Source organism: Leuciscus leuciscus (assembly GCF_965113295.1).
Source record: "Leuciscus leuciscus genome assembly, chromosome: 8".
Lineage (NCBI taxonomy): Eukaryota > Metazoa > Chordata > Actinopteri > Cypriniformes > Leuciscidae > Leuciscus > Leuciscus leuciscus.
In genome coordinates, this window is record NC_138732.1 from 1,064,129 (window position 1) to 1,086,450 (window position 22,322).

The window sequence follows — 22,322 nt, forward strand, 5'->3', positions numbered from 1 at the left end:
GCTGATGTTGTTAACATTAACAATTTGAGAACAAAGTATAATTTGCACGGTTTGACGTGATATAATCAGCGCAATTTACTGCAATGCTTTTTTGGTCAGAACAAAAGTGGATGATACTTACTTGTTTAGACGACATTTTCCAGTGAAAATTCTTAAGTTATTCATATTTCCAAAAAGTAGAATCTGTGATTCTGAATGCCATTATCCACACCGACTGACAGATGCACATTCTCCTCAAAACATCGGATTCATCCGCGCTATAACTGCAGTTGCAGATTTCGAACAGAGATGGCGACAAAGAGGAAAAACTGCAGACTGCAGCTTTAAACAATCGTATACATTATTTTTATGTTATACTTTGTAAAAGGAAACAAAAAATAATTTCTGTGCATTGTTTATTTTTGTAATGCAAGTTATAACTTGTAAATGTAATAAGGAAATTATTCTGTACTAGCCTGACTTCGTCATACTCATATTCTAGTCAGAATGTGAGTCTGATACCGCTCCATAGAGATTTGATTATGGGGCGTGTCTTAACCGAACCAGGAAAAAAACAAACTCTGCACTCAATTCTCCAGCTGCAGTCGTCTTTGTTGTAAACTAATTCAAATCAAGCGCTCTTTGGGGACGTGGGTGATTACGTAACCGCAGATCATCTGTCCATCATCGATTAAAGCCCGCCCTGGCAATTTGATTGGCTCGGCCTTTTGGGAGCCGGGCATAATTACCTCAATGGATCGAGTCCAGACCGAACTTCCCGACCAAAAAATGTTGTGGGCGGGGTTTGGGCTGGCACCCAGGCTAATTCTGTACATTAACAGTATACATAAAACAGATTGGAAGAAAACAGTTATTCTGTAGACTTTTATTAAGCGGAGCAGGAGATCCGGGATGGGCTGGTAAATCCACTGGGTATTTCCACTGTCCACTAACAGGTTTTCAGGGCTGACTCAGTCGACGGCTGCCAGTCACTGAGATGTTCTCAGAAAGAGGGAAGAATAAAAGAAATTAACTCGCATACTGAAAAATCAAACCATAAAATATTTTAACATGCAAAACTGTCCTATAAGCTAAACTCTGCAGGACAGCGGCCCTCGAGGACGATGTTGCCCATCCCTAGTCTATAAGACATATTTTTAGTGTTTCTATTATATACTGTTAATTTTTTTTTAAAACAATATCTAATATCATAATCTAATATCCGTGTGTAAAAAATCATTTTTTCATAAAAAGTAGCCTAATATTTGCCTCTGAGATGAAGTGGAGTTGAATAACAATCTAAAGTACTTCAAAATTATACTTTAATCCAGAGTAAATATATGTCGTCACATTCCACCACTGGTTATTTGAAAATTAAACTAACAAAATGTATTTCACATTAACAAATTGTTGCTAGCTGTGTCCCGGGAGTTGTTCAATGGGACGGTCTGGTTTTGTCGCCTAGCAACTGGTGACAGCCGTTGTGACGAGCAGCAGTAACATTTGTACTGGACTTCTACAGAATATAACTTTATATATATATATATGTGTGTGTGTGTAAAATCACACACTGCTGGTGACATATAAGTCAACATTTGAACCTTTACTGTATTTTATATTTATTATTATTTCCATTTTTATCATTAGATACATTAGATTACTCAATTAAATTGAAACCCAATGCTTACATTTAAAAGTATAATATGGCAAATTCGATGGGATTGATTATCCAAGTTCAGGTTATTCCCCCTGCCACGCCCGTATAGCTTCAGCACAGCCAGGCTTGGGCCATCATAATAAAATTAATAATAATAATCCTCAGAAAAACAATAGGGCCTTCAACCTTTCAGGGCTTGGGTCCTAATTAGGGCACAAAGAACACAAGCAAACCAGAAGAGAATAGGTTTGTTTCCTGTATTCGATCTATCTAAAAAAAATACAACACAGTGTTTCTGCCCTTTCTCCGCCCAGCTTATACACCCTCCTACTCTCAAAAATACTGAGAGGAAATTGTGACTCAAACTTGTGCTTTAACTTGTAAGTTGTTAAGGAGTGTTTGCTGTAATTCATAAAGTCAAATCAAGTGAAGGTTCGTGTTCTCAGGCTGCTGGTGTTAGAAGACTGATTACTTCTCTGATACAGTAGACACGTGAGTACATTGTTCATAGATTTATCCACTATTAATAACATTCAATGTATAACATGAATGAAAGAAAAGCAACAAAACCTCAGTTTGCGACTGTTTCATGATCTCAGTGAAAGTACTGAAGTCTGCCCTGATATATCTGCTCTGCCGACACTGGCAGGGTTTATTAGATGAACTTTTAGAACTTCATCTGGATTTTCCTAAATGTAAAACATCACAGTATATTCTTTATATCCACCGCTGCTGATTTGAACTGTTTTTTTTTTTACTACTCCGTTTATTCTCCTGTCTACTTTCTCTTTATCGTGCTTCAAACTCTTATCTGAATGAATGAATGAATGAATAAATAAATGTATTCTTTTTTTTCTTCTTTAGAACATGATCATTAGCAACAAAACATATTTTAACAGAAAACAATAAAAGTAAAAGTCTCAGCATGTTCGAAAGAAAGGAAAAAAAAAAGGAGAAGTAAGAAGCTAACTTATATTTGCCTTCCCCTTTTACACATCTAGCTTTGAAACGGCTACTGTTTACTCTTGCAAGATATCATAATTTATCTTTATTGAGAAAAAACTTAAAAAAGTACATTTATCTGAAAATAAAAAACACAATATAATATAAAAAAAAATAATAATAATTTAAATATATGCAAAATGGCAAGAAACAGACTGTATGGTAATTCAAATCATCCTCTTGAAGAGGAAATGAGACATTTGTCCCATGTCCACCTTAATTTATATACTTCTCTAATATAGACATTTTAAACCTTCTTTTGAATTGCACAATATGTTTGCTTTCTTTAATTGTTACAGGTAGATTATTCCACAGCCTCACCCCGTTGACAGATATGCACATGCTTTTGAGTGTAGTGCGTGCCATTGATTGAGAGAGATGTCCTCTCCTTCTTAAATTATATCTACTATCTCTTTCCTTAAACCATTTTTGGATATTATTAGGGAGTACTTTGTTTTTAGCTTTGTACATAATTTCTGTGGTCTTAAGATCCACTATGTCTTTAAATTTTTATGTTTATAATTTTAAAAATAAATCATTTGTATGTACATGATAGCCAACATTGCAAACTATTCTCATTGCCTTTTTCTGCATAGTGCATATCGTCTTTAGGGTGGTTTTATAGGTATTGCCCCACACCTCTGTACAATAGGACAAATAAGGAAGAAAAAGCGCGCAGTATAAAATATACATTGCTTCCTGGTTCAATATGTGTCTCACTTTACAAAGTATACCAGTGATCTTTGCCAATTTAGAACTAATGCAATTGACTTGTGGTTTCCAGCTGAGCCTATGATCAATTATTACTCCCAGAAAGGAGTTTTCATAAACTCTTTCTAATCTGATGTTATCACACAGTACTTCAAGTTAAATCTTCAGGAATTCTACGTTTCCCAAAAATCATAAATTTAGTTTTCTTTATATTAAGAGATAATTTGTTTAAATCAAACCACAATTTAAGCTTAACCAACTCTTCAGAGACAATCTTCAACAAATGTTGAAGATTCTCTCCTTTACAAAATATATTTTATATATGTCATCTGCAAAGATTACAAATTTCAACAAATCAGAAGTTTTGACAATATCATTTATGTATAATATACATAATTTTGGTCCTAGTATTGAACCTTGTGGTACACCATACATTGTATTTTGGAGCTTTGACTTTTCCTCTCCCATCTGCACAAATTGTTGTCTATGTTCTAAATAGCTTTTTATCCAATTTAGCCCTATTCCCCTAATTCCATACGTTTCCAATTTTTGAAGCAAAATGTGATGATCTATTGTATCAAAGGCCTTTTTAAGGTCAATGAATACACCTATAGCAAACTTCTTGTCATCAATACTAGTTGTTAATTCTTCCACCAGGTCAATTAGAGCCAGAGATGTAGAACGGTTTGATCTAAAACCATATTGACTATCAGTTAAGATCCCATATTTATCAATAAAACTGTCCAATCTGGTGGAAAATATCTTCTTCAAAATTTTCGAAAATTGGGGAAGCAATGAAATTGGCCTATAGTTAGTGTAAAGATTCTGTTCACCAGCTTTAAAGATAAGAACGACTTTAGCTATTTTTATCTTTGTGGGAAAAGAACCCAATTTCAGAGAGAGATTGGAAATATATACTATGGGATCTACTATTGCTAAAATAATTAGTTGTTTAATTAAAAACATATCAATATCATCACAGTCTCTTGATGTTTTATTCTTAAAGTTATTGACAATATCAAGTACTTCGGTTTTATCAGTGTCTCTCAAAAAAATAGTTGCTGGATTTCTTTCTTTAAAGAATTGTGAGACATCGCCCTCTTGTGGAGGGATTATCTCATCAGCCAGATTAGGGCCTACGTTCACAAAGAATTCATTGAAGCCTGCCACGACTTCATCCCTATTTTTAATTATTTTACCATTATCAATAAATTCATTTGGAAATCCAGTACTTGTTGTTTCCTTCTGATAATTGAATTTAAAATGTCCCAAGTACCCTTTATATTATTTTATTAGTTTCCAGCAATCAACTATAATAATCTTTTTGACATTTTCTTAAGATAGCTGTTAATTTATTTTTATATGTCTTCTTTTTTACATTTTCTTAAGATAGCTGTGTATTTATTTTTATATGTCTTGTATTTAGTTTCTTTCTCTTCAGTTCTATGCTTAACAAAGTCTTTATATAAAGTATTCTTTTTTTTGCAGGCATTCATCAGACCCCTTGTAACCCAGAGTTTATATGGACGTTTAGATGCTATCTCTGATTGCTGAGTTGGACAATTTTTATAATACAAAATCAAAAAGGTATTTAGAAATGATATTTTTTTTAATAATTATAGGCTAAGTCAACATCCCCTTCTTCATAAACATGCTTCCAGTTTTGAGCTAACAAATCATTTTTTAATTTATTCAAGGTGTGATCTGTTCTTAATCTCCTCTGTATATTTATTTTGCTAGTATCTAAATTATCGTGTTTGCATTCATGGAATACAAATATTGGCAGATGGTCAGTGATATCATTAATTAACAATCCACTTTCTAAATTACTGCTCATGTTATTTGTAAAGATATTATCTATTACTGTTGCTGAGAGTGGGTGGTAATTCTGCTCGGTTTGGTTATACATGGATATAGGCCTGTACTATACATTGCATCTATAAACTCTTCTATTGCAGGTGATTTACTCGGATTTAAGAAATCTATATTATAATCCCCACAAAAATAAGCAACCTTCTGCTTGGCATTCAAAACCATGGCCTCAAACACTTCTTTAAAGCTTTCAATGCCAGAGTTGGGTGCTCTATAAACACAGCTAACGATAACATTCTTCATTTTACCCATATCGATTTCCACCGTTATACACTCACAAATGTCATCAATAACAGTCGTCATACTTTCAACAATCGTACACTTTAACCTGCTATCCACAAACATTGCAACTCCCCCACCCCTTTTATTTACTCTATTCACAAAATGTAAGTGATAGCCTTCTAATTCAAAATGAGTCCCTTTGTCATGACTGAGCCAGCTCTCAGAAATAGCGACTATATTAAATTGCATGGTATTATGTTGCAAATAGTCTCTGATCTTATCAAAGTTTGCATATAGACTCCTGGAGCCGGTTGCACCAACAGGGCTTACGTCTGGTCTTAAGGTAAGTAGGTCTTAACTCAGCATTCTAAGTCCGACCTAAAAGTTACGACAGTTGCACCATCCAGGCTTAAATCCTCTTCTCACTAAGACAGGACGTAAATCTTACGCCTAGTCAGTAGCAGGCGTAAAATCAAAATCTAGGCATATAATAGTGTTAATAGCCGTTATCCGACAGATAGTGTTCCTATAGTAACCACTTGATAACTCAGCAGTAAAGACATACCCAGCTAACAATTTTACGTTCTGGGAACGTTAGTTTTTGGTTCCCAGAACGTTCCCAAGAACGTTCCCTATTGGTTAGCCAGGAAAGTTTTCTTTACGTTAATAGAACGTTCTCTATAGGCTAGGGGAACGTTCCCAGAACATACCCGGAAGGTTCTCGGAACGTTCCCGGAAGGTTCTCGGAACGTTCCCCTAACCTATAAGGAACGTTCTATTAACGTAAAGAAAACTTTCCTGGCTAACCAATAGGGAACGTTCTTGGGAACATTATGGGAACGTTCTGGGAACGTTCTACAAACAACACATTCTACATTGTTTATTGTTCAAACACTTAAGAATCCTATGAATATATTATTATTACAATAAATTGAATTAACAGAAACTATCATTAATAAGTAAATCAATCAGTTTGTATTAAATAAGCACATAATCCATGTTTTTGTTGATTCATTGTTTAATTATCAACCTAAAATAAGTCATTAAAAACAGCATTAGCAAAATGTATTCAGGTATTCAGTAACAGTAATTTACACTTAATATTTCACACATGAAAATATTTCAAATAAAACTGCACAAACATTTTAATTAAAACAATCTTTTTGCAAACTGTAGCCTATAACTTACAACAAAATTGAAAAAGTCTTCATTTATATACAATATACATGAATGTGCCAATCTTCACTCCGCTCAAAACATTTAAACTCCCAAAACCATCTGCAAATTTAACAGGAAAATAAAAATACAACGCGTTACATGGACAAACAATCCCATGCCAAAATTCAAGCCCTGTAATGGCATTAATATTCATCCGGAGCAAATGAAAAGAGTGAGGTAAGATTGTGTGTCAAAAGCTGTAGGAGATATGAGAGCACGAGCGCTGCTGGTATCGTGTATTTATTCAGATATTTCAGCATCAATGTGTATAGAAAAATGTATACATTTGAATACACTACATTGCATTTCTTTATATTGCACTATTAATTATTTCAGACTACAAATCAAAAAAGGAATGTTTTATATAGGGGTAAGGATACCCATTAAGCCTATGTACCCTTTAAGCCCACTTTCAACTCTGAAGTCAAATAAAAAACAGAGAAAATAATATTCAAGTCTAGTGAACTCTGACCTGCGAATTCGCTCTACATATAACGTATAAGTCTCACCTCCAATGAAGAATTTGAAAACCTGTAACTGCTGTGTTGTTTATGAGAGAGAAAGAGAAAAAAAGTTTGAAACTGCTATCAATTTTTTTTTATCTCTGTGACTTTACACCTACAAATTCCACCGTCACAGGTGCTCAGTTTTGCTATAATGATACCCTCACAGAACATGGTAATAATCAGCCATCCATGCAAAAGCAAAGGTCGGTGTAGTTTACAGGAACATCTGTCCAGGCCAACATCTGATGCCTTGATGCCTTCCGCTGGGATCCCAGAAAACATGAAATAAAAAAAATAGTACAGTTCAAAATCTATCATACATACATCTCATCTGGTATCACAAATTATTATTCCAGGTTCACTTTAAGATATGCTCAATATTAGGGCTGCACAATATTGAAAAATTTAGAGTTTATTTAGAGATACCTGCCGTATGGTTTAGAGCAGGCGCTAACGGCGCTAAATCTCGTAAATTACCCCACTAATAATGCCCAGAATGGTACCAAACTTCTACAGTAGTACAAATAGGTTCTGTACTCATTAAACGAGGCATTGGAAAGTTTGTAAGTACATCAGGAGTTTATTTAAATAACACTTGCCTGATGGCGAATGCTACTGCTGATGTTGATGTCACTTTATGAGTAGTACAGAACCCATTTGTACTTCTGTACTACTCATTTTCCCCGACATAGAGCAGATCGGCACACAACAAAAACTGCTGTTCGGATGTTCCCTTTTCTGATATTTTAGCATTCGTGACATTTTAATTAAAACAGAAGTAAGAATTTTAGTATAATAAGCAAAAATTAACAGTAAACTCAGAGATCCCCTACCGCTGCAGATGTGTACGGAAGTGAAAAGCAGAAATGCTTAGACCTCTTTCCGGTTCGACCGCTGGGCGCTCCGCATAACCCCTATTGGGGGGATTTTGTAGAGGAGTGAACCTGCATAGAAAATTACAATAGATAACATGCATAGATAAATACAATAGAAGAAAAACACAGTTGAAATAAGCAGTGCATTATGTTTTTCAGTTAAATCTAACTTATCAGGTACAGAAATTGAATTATCAAAATGTAAAATAAGTCTTCACTGTAAAAATAAAAGAACTATAAATTAATTAAATGTATCTTTGCTAAAGCTACAAGTCATTTTCTCTTTTGATGTTTGATCACCGTTGGCGACACAAACAAAGTTAGGCTGCTGTCCCTTTAAGACGAATGCGCAGACCTAAATCCTAATCCTAATCCTAGACATAAATGACACGCATTCGTTTTCTTTCTGTTTAAAACACAAGACTGTTTACGAGGAAACTCGCCAAGATAGGCATTTTGACTTAATTTTGCGTGCACGTGTCCGTTTAAGCTCAAAAGAAAGGGAAAGAGAACTGAATTCGGCTAAACTCACCTTCTTCATCTACTGACTGTGGATAGCATCAAGGTCTTGTCCTGAAGAATACAGGGCCAAACAATAGGGATTATATCTCATCAGGTAACAAGAGCAAAGCCATAACTTTAAGAACTCTAATGATATATTTACCCCCTGATATTGCATTGGGGATATCAATTCAAACATTTTTAAAGGCTAAGAGTATGAGCCACAGCTGCCCAAGATATCTAGGGGTTGCAAATTAGTCATGGCTATAAACCTGTATGCATGGCATCTACTTTGTATTTTTTATAAAGCAATGTTCTATGCATTTGTCCCTGTCAAATAAACATTAAATAAATAAATCTGTGAAAAATAACTGCCTAAAGTTGTCGACCCCCTGAACCACATTCAGCATTTAAAAGTACAAAGAATTTCAGTATTGATCAATAAAATAAAAAAAACATACAAATACCTTTGAGTTGGACAGTATGGTGTCAGTCTCATTGGCCAACATAATTCAAAACAGACCCAAAGAAATAAAATAAAATATACTAATGATCAGGATATCATGTTATCATAATAGTTAAATGAATTATTATTATAACTATGACCATTATAATATTGTATTAGTCGCCTATTATTTAGCTGATTATTTAGCCTACAGGCTTCTCAAGGACAATCTCACTGAAAAACCCTGGGGTTAATGATTTTAAAATGTGAGACTTATTTCAAAAGCATAAATCATACAGACCCCAAACCTTTGAACAGTAGTGCACTGTATGTTTGAGGTGGTTTTGCTTACTAGTCATATGGTTCATTGCAGTGGAGATTTTCTTGGACAGGGGGTGCAGCAGGCCATCACAGCATGATGATCTAGAACATAACAAGCTATTTGTCACAGAGCCAAAAATATTACATGTGATATGTTTATTACAAGGAACCAAGCTAGAACAGAGGTGAAATGCAGAAAAGATAAATATGTACAAATCTTAAAGATAATATATTGTGAAATAAATGCATATGGAATTATTATCATGATTAAACAATAACTCACCCCTTGTTGTAGAGTTTTATTTTTTCTCTCGCTATTCTGAAATCACATTTTAGCAATATTGGTAAGTGACGTCACTGATTAAGTTAACAATACAGTGCATTCTTTTAGGTTAAATAAATTAGCTTACTTCCAATCACCCATTGACAAATTACCAGCAAAACTATCAAAAACTGTTATCTACACTAAATATGTGTTTAAAAACCCAAACTTTCATAAATAAGACCGTAGGGTAAGGCCTAACGTTCTCTTCTGAAAACGGTTAGCTGCTAGCGTAGATGCTAACGGACTTTTTCAAAGACACAAAATCATTTCTTTAAAGTAAATATTCAACAGAAGCGTGTCAATTACACGTAAGAAATGTGTCAGGGACGTTTGTGTGTATTATTTGTGAGATTTTGTTGACTAAACTTACCTGAAAGCAGTGAAACCAACAGCGAGAGACGGGAGTTTTGTTGTTTGTCAGTTGTCGATGACGTCACGTTTCCATCTGCTCTCGCGCAGCGCACGTGCTCCAGTGTTTGATCACGCGCATGCGCATTAAAACACTTTAAAGTCACGCAGCATTTAAATGAACATATATAGAACTAGATGCGAAAGTTCGTCGAGACAAACTTTAAGTTGGCTTGAGAATGTTTGGACCAGAAAGTTTTTTGCTAGGTGGTTGCTAGGGTGTTCTGGGTGGTTGCTATGCTGTTGCTAGGTGGTTGCTAGGGTATTCTGGGTGGTTGCTAGGCGGTTGCTAGGGTGTTTTGGGTGGTTGCTAGGTTGTTAGGTTGTTCTGGGTGGTTGCTATGGTGTTGCTAGGCGGTTGCTAGGGTTTTCTGGGTGGTTACTAGGCGGTTGCTAGGGTGTTCTGGGTGGTTGCTATGGTGTTGCTAGGCGGTTGCTAGGGTATTCTGGGTGGTTGCTAGGCGGTTGCTAGGTGTTCTGGGTGGTTGCTATGGTGTTGCTAGGCGGTTGCTAAGGTATTTTGGGTGGTTGCTAGGGTGTTGCTAGGCGGTTGCTAGGGTATTCTGGGTGGTTGCTAGGCGGTTGCTAGGGTGTTTTGGGTGGTTGCTATGGTGTTGCTAGGCGGTTGCTAAGGTATTTTGGGTGGTTGCTAGGGTGTTGCTAGGCGGTTGCTAGGGTGTTCTGGGTGTTGCTAGGCGGTTTCTAGGGTATTATGGGTGGTTGCTAGGCAGTTGCTAGGGTGTGCTGGGTGGTTGCTATGGTGTTGCTAGGCGGTTGCTAAGGTACATTGGGTGGTTGCTAGGGTGTTCTGGGTGGTTGCTAGGGTGTTTTGGGTGGTTGCTATGGTGTTACTAGGTGGTATGTAGTTGTCACAGATGGTTACTATGGAGTTTTTATAGAGTTCTTAGAATGATTTAGCACTTAATTAATCGCTATTAGCATGTAGCTAGTCACTGCTAGCATGTGTAGCATGTTGGAAGTGCTGTTTGCTAGCATGAGTCAAAAGAGCCAAACTTCATCTCTATACGATGTTCTGATACAGAGATATAGGTCTTGCAAAACGGTTGCTAGGGTACTCAAGTTTGGTTGCTATGGAGTTGCTTGGGAACTGGGAGCTTTAAACGTAAGACGTTTAAAGTGGTTTGAAGTTTAAAGTAGTTTACAGTAGTTTGAAGTTTATGACAGATAGATAGATAAATAAGTTAGATAGATACACACACACACACACGCGCACACGCGCACACACACTAACTCGCTCACACACTCACTCATAAACTCTGAGTATGCGTGTGTTCCTGAGTTTAGAGTTTATAAGTGTATAAATTGATGACTTTATAAATGTACGAGTTTTTGAGTTTTGAGTTTATAAGTTTAAAGGAGTTTAAGAGTTCAGAGTTTATTAATTTATGAGTTTAAGAGTTCATAAGTCTATGAATTCATGAGTTTATAAGTTAATTAGTTTATAAGTGTATGAGTTTAGAGTTTATTAGTTTAAACGAGTCTCAATGGCTCATATAGTATATAGAACGGCAGTTTGGTTTAGTCTTCAAGGTGTTTAGATTAAAATTTTCGTCGGTTGGTGAGTTTGAATCTGGATTAGAATTTTTTAGAACTCCCCAATGTTAAGTCAATGGGAGTTTTTCCGAGTTTTGATCGCCATTTTTAGGAAAACCGTAAGTCCGATCAGTCTGAAAAGATATAGCAACTAACTTCAGAACAGTTTGAGTGTCTGAGCCGAGTTTGGAGTATGTAGAGTTAAAGCTCTAGGACGAGTTTGAGTCAACAGTTTTTAACAGAAGAATAATAAGTTTTAAGTACAATATCAGTAAGTTGGCTCTCTCAAGCCAACTTAATTAACATAATTTAAAATATCAATATCAAAATATCTTATAACCTTAGGGGACCGCACTGACGACTATGTCAGTTGGTAATCTGCCTGTTAATAGTAAGTGATATTAAAATAATAACCTGCAGAGAACGTTCCCAGAACGTTCTCTTTAGGTTATAAAAATAAAACCTAAAAATAACCTGCAAGGAAACGTTCTAGGAAGGTTCTCTTTAGGTTATTAAATAACAACCTGCAGGGAACCTTCCCAGAACATTCTCTTTAGGTTATAAAAATGAAACCTAAAAATAACCTACAGGGAACGTTCTGGGAAGGGTCTCTTTTAGGTTATAAAAATAAAACCTAAAAATAACCTACAGGGAACGTTCTGGGAAGGTTCTCTTTAGGTTATAAAAATAAAACCTAAAAATAACCTGCAGGGAACGTTCTGGGAAGGTTCTCTTTAGGTTATTAAATAACAACCTGCAGGGAACGTTCCCAGAACGTTCTCTTTAGGTTATAAAAATTAAACCTAAAATAACCTACAGAGAACGTTCCTAGAACGTTCTTATTTGGTTCCCAAAAAAATAACCAAATGGGAACCATATGGGAACGTTAGGGGAACGTTCTGTGTTTGCTTTTTGTTTAATAATAATAAAAATAAACGAAAAAAAAAAAAAACTCTCTCCCGTCTAAAAGCCCGCTATATATAGCGGGCTTTTAGACGGGAGAGAGTTTTTTTTTTTTTTCGTTTATTTTTATTATTATTAAACAAAAAGCACAAGGGATACATGTATCAATCACAAAAAAATTAGACGGGAGAGAGTTATTAGGGACAGAAGCAATCCATTGGACATTTACATTGTTACAATGAGGTTTTGATTCTGTCAGAGAGATAAACGGTTACAGTTTGTGTCGAACCACAACGCAGCATTGACACCAGCAGTACAGCTGTTAATAGCGCTATGTTTTTATGCAAATGGTGCGTTTCAAAACACAGTTGGAGACATGATTAATGTCCACAAATCCACCGCGTGTCGATTGATACAGCTGCAAGTTAACAAAACAGCGGAAGATAGTTTACAGCGTAACCTAGCAACGCACGTTCCGTGGTCATTCACATGAACGCGCAACGCTAAGACCAGGGGCCTGTACCATGATGGTAGATGAACAAACTCAGGGTTGCAGGATTATTTTCGAGTTGACAAAACCAAACCGATGCAATCAGGCTTTATTGGTAGTACCAATTTCTCTGTCAACTCAGGCTTTGATCCTCAAGCTATGATTACTCCACGCGCGCGTGCACATGAAAGAGTGACGTCGACACTGAACAACCAATCGCGGGTCGCGATTTTTCCGCGGAGGAGCAAGAGATAATCATTCAGAATTACGATGAATTTAAATATGTATTTCAAGCTCGAAACAATACGGTCTCTGCGGCCAAAGCAAGAGAAGACTGATGAAGAAAGATTGCTGATTGTTAATGTGTAAGTTAAACAAATACGTTCTATATTTATGTAAAATGATGTATATATGTATGTGTAGCCTATACATGTAATATAGCCTATAGCCTATTTTTATAATATATATAAAATGTGCATGTACTAAGAAAAATTAATATTCATTGATTTTTAGATGCAACCCCAACTCCAAATGTTCTTGGCAGCAGATAAAGACAAAATATAAAAATATAATTCAAGTGGTGAGTATTTACCACAACATTTTATTACTTTTGTGAACATTTTATCACAAACACTTGTTTGCAGAAAACAGAAATAAAGAGTTAAATTCAGAAAACCAGAATACACTGCGGCGGAGGAGTTGGCTCTGAGGAGGCAATAAGGGACGGCTGATTATGGATGGGATTACAGGTGCTGTACAATCTGACCCTGGTGCTGGCTCCTCTAAGCAAGTAACACTGGGTACGTGTGCAATACATTACTACTTTAAGTTTTAAATATGGCTGACTGTATGTTCTGCAGTAGAGGGAAATACAGTGTCCCTGTTGAAGCCAGCACACACACACACAGTCTCCCACACAGAGGTCTGTATGCAGCAGACAGAACACCAAACATAACCTGCTTTACAACAGTTATGCTTTATATTGGCCTGTTTTTATTTATTAGTGTGGAGGAAATGAAGACACTCCGTCTGTGTGTTCTCAGACAGTTGCTGATGTTAATGCACTGGGCTTTTTACTATGGCAAACATTTGAATGTGTGGCATAAAAAATGGACTGGCCCTTACACATCTCTTATTGTAGGATTTTTCACAACCTGCCCCAGAAACTGAGGCCTCTACCTCAATGGCCTTCAGAAGAAATGTGTAAGGATTTAAAACCCTTGACATAAATTACAGTCAGTCCTGTGTTTGTAGGAAGTCAAGGAACTTTTTGTGATTTGATGAGCCTCCAGAAAACTTGTAATGATCATGTTTGTGGTGGAATTATGTTTCATATGGAAACAGACTCAGTCAGGGCCCTGTACAAAAGGAGTCTTGAACTAGACTGTTCACTAAAGGAGCTGACTGTGAGCTGAGGATATATATATATATATATATATATATATATATATATATATATATATATATATATATATATATATATATGTATATGTATAACTTATTTAACCAAGTAACACTTTAGTATGAATATTTATTTATGCAACTTTCTCTTGCTCTCTTTCTCCCTCCCATCCCACAAAACCAATAAAACAGTTTAAGACCTATCTGCAGTTTCAATGTGCTTTTATTAAGTGTAATATTGTATGGTGATTGCATCTGCATCAGCTGGGTGGTCAAGTGTGATCGGGTCAGTTTCATTGGGGAGAAGCTGGTTTTGTGGTGGTTCTCGCTCTGTTCTACTGGTGGCTATATTGTGCAGAATGGCACATGCAGCCACTATCTGTGATGCCCGCTCTGGTGACTCTTAAGGGCCGAACACAGTTGAAACGTGCCTTTAGGAGGCCAAAGGTCATCTCTATCTTCACTCTGGTTTTACTGAGGGCCACACTGAAGCGGTGCTGTGGCCCTGTCTGAGGGTCATGATAGGGGGTTATTGTGTAGGTTTTTCTAGCTCAGTTCAAATTAACAGTGTTTTGTACTGTACCAAATTTAACTTGCTTTCCTCAAAGTGCCACACAACACAGACTCACGGAAAATTCGTGAGACAAGCACTGGAGCCAGGCCATTTGGCATCCAAACTTGATCATATATGTTCATGACCACAAGTCGTCTGCAGATGAAATGTTTAGTAAATCATTGTTATATCTGTTAATGTTACTATTAATTTAAAGATTCATCTCATAGAATTCACATCATCTCTACCTGAACATTATGGCAATAATGACTTGGGAATCCTATCATAAGATTAACAGAATAATAATAAAAGATAAACTATTAAGAACACTATTAATGAAACTATTCATGTAGTACTCCTGCAGAGCGAGGACCACCTTACGAATGGTTTGAATGGTGTTTTCCCCTAGCTTCTGTGCGTCACCCACCGTGCAAGAATGTACCACTTGCAAAAAAAAAAAAAAAAAACCGCAATATTTGCGGTACAGTAAGTGCATGAATTCGACGTGTCAAATTCTTTGTGTGCGGCTCAAGAAGTTCGCAAAGATAAGACATTCCTTCCGCGGAAAATCTGTATCTTTCATACAAGTAACTATCAGTTAAGGCAAGGGGATTTTGTCTGGCTAAAAACTCTTTCTCTACGAAGTGCTCGTCAAACAATTTGCGCTGAGATGTCCACCGGATTTGGAAGAAAAGGTGAAGTCATTGCAACAGACACTTGGAATAAGTTACGTCACCTATATGTTTCTTTGCTCTCAGCTGATTGGTCAAACTTCAGTCTGAGATCTTGAATCCAGAACATAACCTGCCCCGGAGCAGGTTAGCTGTGCAGCGTAAGATACCATGGCAACGAACACCGATTAAAGCCAAGCTACTTTCATAGTACCTAAAACCCAGGGTTGGCGGAAACTAAGCTGAAACATAGCTGGCTGTCCTCCTAAACCGGTGTCATGGTACAGGCCCCAGGCGTAGTTAAGCCTAGGCTTAAGTTTGGTTGGTGCAACTGACGTTAAGTCAACTCTAAAGACTGGTCTTAACTAAGACCTACTTGGCAGTTAGGACCAGGCTTAGTAAAGCCCTGTTGGTGCAACTGGCTCCTGCTGTTGATGTGTACAATTGATATACCATAATAAAACAAGAGGATTTTACACGGAGCTCCACAAAAGTGTGACTTACTCCATTACGGCACACTAGCGCCCCCCGGCGTAACCTCTTGTTGATGTTTGAATTATTATTAAAAAAAATGGGGGCTAGCTAGACCCTCCCTTCTCCTCATCCGTGCACTAACCCCTCAAACCCCACCCCAAATCATTCTTCTCGGTTATTGGCTGGAACAGTTTGTTATGTTTCGTGCTGCGGGTCGCTCTGTTTGTTGTTGCTGCAGTTTGTGGAGCGTGGGCTGTCTGCAGAGGCCGCTTTTTTTACAGTGTGTGTCAGGGGACAGGCAGCTAGCGAATAGTGAGGAGATGTTTGCGGTATGTGAAAAAAAAATGTTTTGGCCTAAAAAACGCGTGACATCACTTATAGCACCTTTAAATTTCAAGTGATCCTGAAGACATTAATTGGTTGCTTCAGGAGTGTTTGATTAGGGTTGGAGATGAACCGTGCAGGACAATCGATCGGCAGGAGCAGGATTGGGCACCCCTGATCTACAGCATCCCGGAAGCTTACTGAAAAAAATATATATATATCGAAAAAAATAACTGACTACAGCAAGACTAATGGATTAAAACACATTTTGGTAAGTATTTTTTTTTTTTTTATTATTAACTTGAAGTGCCTATTAAAGTGCCTTGTTAGTTTTGTGTATTATAAATTATAATACACGAAAATAATAATTAAAATAATTATTATAATGGTGGTTTTCTTTAGATCACACACATTACAGACATTATCAGTTGGAGGGCAAATTTTGTTTAATTGTTCGGAAAATGTCAGTTTTGAGAGTGAGGTCATTGTGTGAGGTAATTGACAGCTATATGTGACAGAGGAATATTATGACACTCGTCCAGAGATTCAGCTTATAATTTATAATGCTGTTGTGTTGTTTAACTTACAATATTATATCTCCTATTGTGACTAAAGTGGTGTGACATTTAGGTGTTGCTGTGCTAGCGTTAGAATGCTTGAAAAGGATAAGTCAAACTAACTTTAGTCACGATAGGAGATATAATATTGTAAGTTAAACAACACAACAGCATTATAATACACAAAACTAACAAGGCTCTTTTAAGTTAATAATAATAAAAAAAAAAAAACTTACCAAAATGTGTTTTAATCCATTAGTAGTCAGTTATTTTTTTCGATTTTTTTTTTTTTTTTCAGTAAGCTTCCGGGATGCTGTAGATAGTTCCATATATATCATATAATAAAGGATTATATATGGATGTAGCATCCAGTCAATATTGAGAAGGCCAGAACTGATGGTTAAATGACTTTTATTGCCATCCATGTCACTAACCAACGTAAGAGCTGAGTGCAAAACAAATAAACCATGCATTACCATCACATTTCGAACGTTACACAGCTCATTACATTAGTTTCAATCCGATAGCATTACCAAATTATACATTTTACAATAAACATTTCAAGTAGGGTAGCTCACATATATTTCTCATTAACTCTACAAACCTTGTTCCCCAATTGACCGAAGCTAAACCTTGTAGTTTTAACTGTTTTAACCGTGGACTTTCCGCCGTTCGCCAGGCCCATACTTCCGGTTTCTTTGGTTATCAAAATAAAAGCCTGATACCGTAATAATAAAACCTTATAGCGTAGCTATGATCAAAATAGTGCTTAACTACTCTGTTGGCCTTTACACTCCCACCAAATTATTTGCTGTTACACAAAAGAACACAAATACACATAAAAACACAAATAATTTCTTCAAGTTACTTAACCAGAATACAGAAATAACCTTGTAAACATGTTACAACTGTAACTTCAACAATACACTTAAGCATTGTAAATTTACCTTTCACAATCTTCTAGTAGCAGAACTAACTTATGTACTGGGCGTTCTACTACAGACATTTTGTTCACACGTTGACCCCTTTTGGTAAGATTTCTGTCTGCAAAGCCTATTTTGACCTTTCTGACAAGTCCATCTGTATCTTTTACGGTGTCCAAGATTTGTCCAAGTTTCCACTGTGAACGTGGTTGCATTTCATCCTTGTCCATTACTATGTCACCTATTTGCATGTTTCTTTTAGGCTTGTGCCATCTTTGTCTGAACATTATGTTCTGCAAGTACTCCCCTTTCCATCTGCTCCAAAATTGTTCGAGCAAGTACTGTACTTGACGCCATCGCTTTTGTGCATATAAGTCCTCCTTAACGAACTGACCTGGGGAAGGCAGAGGAGTTGAGGTTTTCATTGTGACAAGATGATTTGGAGTTAGCAGCTCGAAACCGCTTGGATCGTTGAGACGGTCTGTTGTAAGGGGGCGGCTGTTTACTATAGCAGCTGCTTCATACAAGAAGGTTCTGAGTGAAGAGTCGGTGAGTCCACCTGGTGTGAGAGCCAATGTTGATTTGATTTGATTTGATTTGAATATTTTATGTTGCATTAAGAACGTTCCTCACAGTCCGTATCCGTCGTTCCCATACTCCACCTGCATGACTGTGTTTAGGACAAAATCACATTGTTTTTCTGCAAGGAAGGTTGTCAGTTTATCCGTGTCGATTTCCCCTTGTGCTGCACTCAGTTCGTTTTTGGCACCTACAAAGTTAGTACCCTGATCGCATTTTATTTGTCTGACAGAGCCTCTTAGAGCGATAAAGCATCTGAGTCCATTTATAAAAGTGTCCGTTGATAGGTCTTCTAACATTTCGACATGAATTGCACGTGAATAAAAGCATGTGAAAAGGAGGCCATACCTTTTATATTCTTTCCTGGCTTGTTTGGTCAGGAACGGTCCAAAAACGTCCATAGTATACCACAGTATGTGAAAGGAGGAGAGTGTTCAATTCTTTCTGTGGGTAAGTCTCTCATTTTTTGTCCTTCCACAGGTCTCCTTTGTTTCCGAAAAAACACACACTGGCGAATGTAGGATGCAACCGTTTGACTCAACTTTGGAATCCAATAGCCATTGGATCGTATCTCATTCATTGTGAACCCTTTTCCCTGATGATTGACCCTTTCGTGGCATTGAGCAATTATCAGTTTTGTGACGTGATGTTCTCTGGGAATGATTGTTGGATGTTAATATGAGCTGGGAAGAGATGAGTGATGGAGCCTTCCTCCCACCTTAAGCACATTGTCCTTGTCCAAGAGAACATCCAAGTTGTACATTTTGTTGTTCTTTGGAAGTTGTTTGCCTTTGCTTAATATCTCTATTTCGTTTTGATATGCTTGTCTTTGTAAGTCTTTGATAATCACCATTTCTGTGTTTCGTCTTTCAGTTACATTTGTGAGTGTCTTTGATTTGTCTTTGAGCAGGTATCGTCTGAGACGTGCGACTGCGCTGACTGCACGGGACCAGGATGAGAACTTTGTGAGACGGTCACTAAGGCTTGTATGTTCAACCGTTTCTGTGCTTAGTGTCTGTACCTTTCTCACCTCCGGGTCTCCTACTGTAAGTACAATGGTCTCTTTTGTTGGGAGCTGTATTTTCTTTTCCCACAGGAAGTGAGGGCCTGTGAACCAATAAGATGAAAGCAGTTCATTTACAGATGTGCCTCTGGATGCCATATCTGCTGGGTTTTCGCTGGTAGGCACATAAAACCATTGTTGCGGTGAGGTACTGTTGCGGATTTTCTGCACTCTATTAGCAACAAACGTGTGAAACCGCCTCGCATCGTTGTTTATGTATCCTAGAGTGACCTTTGAGTCTGTCCAGAAGAACTCCTCAACATTGTCATAGAGCAGTTCCTCTCTTAGCGTGTTACTTACAGCGACTGATACTGCGGCTGCGGTAAGCTCTAACCTTGGGATCGTGTTGACCTCTGTTGGAGAGACGCGTGCTTTGCCCATGATGAAGGTACAGTGGACATCTTCCCTTTTGTTTATGAGTCTGAGATAAGAACACTGTCCATATCCTGTGGTGCTTGCATCGGAAAAGTGGTGTATTTCTCTTTTTACCACTTCTCCAAAATCTGCAGGAACATAACATCTGCTGATTTGCACATTTTTTAGATTGTGTAGATCTCCTTTCCAGCACTCCCACCGTGGCTTAAGATGCTCAGGTAGCGGGTCGTCCCAGTCTGTTCCTTGATGATACATTTCTTGGAGAATCCCCTTTTCCTTGAGCACAATGAAGTCAAGGGGGTCGTATATAGCTGCGACTGTGGACAAGATGCCACGCCTGGTTGGTGGTTGGTCCTTTAGTGTGATGTTGAATGTAAAGCAATCCTTCTCCACATTCCAATAAATGCCAAGTGCTCTTTCTGTCTGTTTCATTAAACGTCAAGTCCTTTGTTCTTGTATCTGTTGCATGCTCTGAAGCTGGAATGCTTTTTAAAACTTCAGAGTTGTTGGACACGAATTTGTGTAACCTTAGTCCACCCTTTGCACATAGTTTACGTGCTTCCTTTGCCAGTCGTACAGCATCCTTTACTGTCTCTGCACTGGTGACTCCGTCATCTACATAGAAGTCTCTTGCTATGAACTGTGAGCCAACTGGATATGCAGAACTGTTCTCTTTGGCTAAATGTCTGAGTCCATAGTTCGCACAACCGGGTGATGAAACGGCGCCAAAGAGGTGTACTGTCATCCTGTACGCTTGTAGTTGGCTGTTCATATCTTCGTCTTTCCACCATACGAAGCGCAAGTAGTTGCGATCATTTTCTTTGACTTGGAACTGGTGGAACATTTTTTCATTGTCGCACATGAGAGCTACTTGGTGTTGTCTGAAGCGCACAAGCACACCAGTTAGGTTGTTGATCATGTCAGGACCATTCAGTAAATGCTCATTAAGACAGGTGCCCTTGTGTTTTGCAGAGCAGTCGAAGACCACGCGCAACCTCTCAGGTTTCTAGGTTGGATGATAGATTCCGTGGTGCCGTATGTACCATGTCTTTCCGGGCGGTCCATTATCATCAGTCTTTTCGGCATCACCTCTTTTGATGATGTCGCTCATGTATTTCATGTATTCGTTTTGTATTTTTCATCTTTCAGGAATTTGCGTTTGAGCTGGTTTAGCCTGGTTTCAGCGAGTTGTCTGTTATCTGGCATTTGTGGTCTTTCTTTAAATGGTAATGGCATTTCAAAATGTCCATTTTCAGTTTGTGTTATGCCATGCTCGAGTTTCTGAAGGAATACTAAGTCCTCTTGCGACACAGTCTTTTCATTCCCGTCAGTCTCTTTGAAATCTCTCTCCAAAGCACGTATTGCATCTGCTGGAGTGGAGGGAGGGATCTCTTTAACAGTGATTCGGTGACAGAGACTGCTCGCCGAATCTGTTTCGTTGCATGGTGTCGAGTTGCCAACTACGCTCCATCCCAAATCAGTGTGAATGGCATAGGGCTCATTTTCTTTGCCTAAGATTACTTGTTTGGGTGCGAGAGCTCTAGGTCAAGTATAACCTATGAGGAGACTTACTTCACAACTGAGGAGTGGAGGGACCTCGTCTACGATCGGTAGCAAGTGACTCCACTGTTTCGCTGTTTCACATGTAGGTATGTGTTCTCTGTTAGCAGGTATGTAATCCTTTGTGTATGCAGTGGGGAGCTTTATGACTGTGGCTGAGTTATAACCTCTCACTAAGAGATCAGACACCTTTCCACTGCTTACAACTGCATTTCTACCCATCATAGTAGTTAGTTTCAGCTTTACTGGACAAACATCTGCCTGCAGCTCATGTGTGACATTCTGATCAATGAATACAGTGTCGCTCTGTGTGTCTAATAACGCATAGACCAGTTTTTCCTTGAGTGGGTTAGTGGTAGTTGACAGCCACACTGGAACTATCACTGAGGTGCTGACTGACTGTTCAGATCTGGCAACATTAAGTGACATGGCTGTTGCTGTTTCAGGTGAGTTACCTTGAGCTGCATTGTTTGTGCTCACACGTGTTTCTCTTTGCAGACCGTTCCTGTAATTTCCATCGTGAAGACATGTCGGGTGTCGCTTTGTGCAAGTCTCACAAGTGAGGCGGCGTTTGCAGTCCTTAGCACTGTGTCCTTGTTTTAGACAGCCATAACAAAGTCTATTGTCTTTCACATGCTTCTTTCTGTTTTCTAGAGACATTTTCAAGAGGTCAGGGCACTTGTGAAGTTGATGGGTGCCTTGGCACATTGTGCATGGAGAGCTGTTAAGTGTTTTTGTTATTGTCCTTTTATCACTTTGTTCAGTTGTGTTTACCCAGGTGAAAAAAAGTGCACTAAAATACATTTTATTTAAGTGCACATAGTACACTTCCATAATACACTTTCATAATGTA

At 37.8% G+C, this 22,322-nt stretch overlaps 1 protein-coding gene and 1 long non-coding RNA gene across 5 annotated transcripts in view; one reads left to right on the forward strand and one right to left on the reverse strand.

The window, feature by feature from the left end:
* The first annotated feature begins 1,973 nt into the window (after positions 1-1,973).
* Positions 1,974-22,322, forward strand: part of LOC309504029 (uncharacterized protein) — a 34,726-nt gene continuing 14,377 nt past the window's right edge. For 2 of the 4 annotated variants that reach the window (XM_082176981.1, XM_082176984.1), the window contains exon 1: positions 12,647-13,789. In XM_082176981.1, the coding sequence (XP_082033107.1) occupies positions 13,723-13,789 (67 nt within the window). In that variant the 5' untranslated portion in view covers positions 12,647-13,722. Of the gene's footprint in view, positions 2,129-4,837; positions 4,937-12,646; positions 13,790-22,322 lie in introns of those variants that run through there. The other 2 variants (XM_082176983.1, XM_082176982.1) reach the window with 2 other exon arrangements.
* LOC309504189 lies at positions 6,135-12,506 on the reverse strand. Its single transcript, XR_014207997.1, has 3 exons — positions 10,005-12,506; positions 9,593-9,628; positions 6,135-9,411 (listed from the first exon to the last, which is right to left on the reverse strand). It is a non-coding gene; the product is annotated as an uncharacterized lncRNA (long non-coding RNA).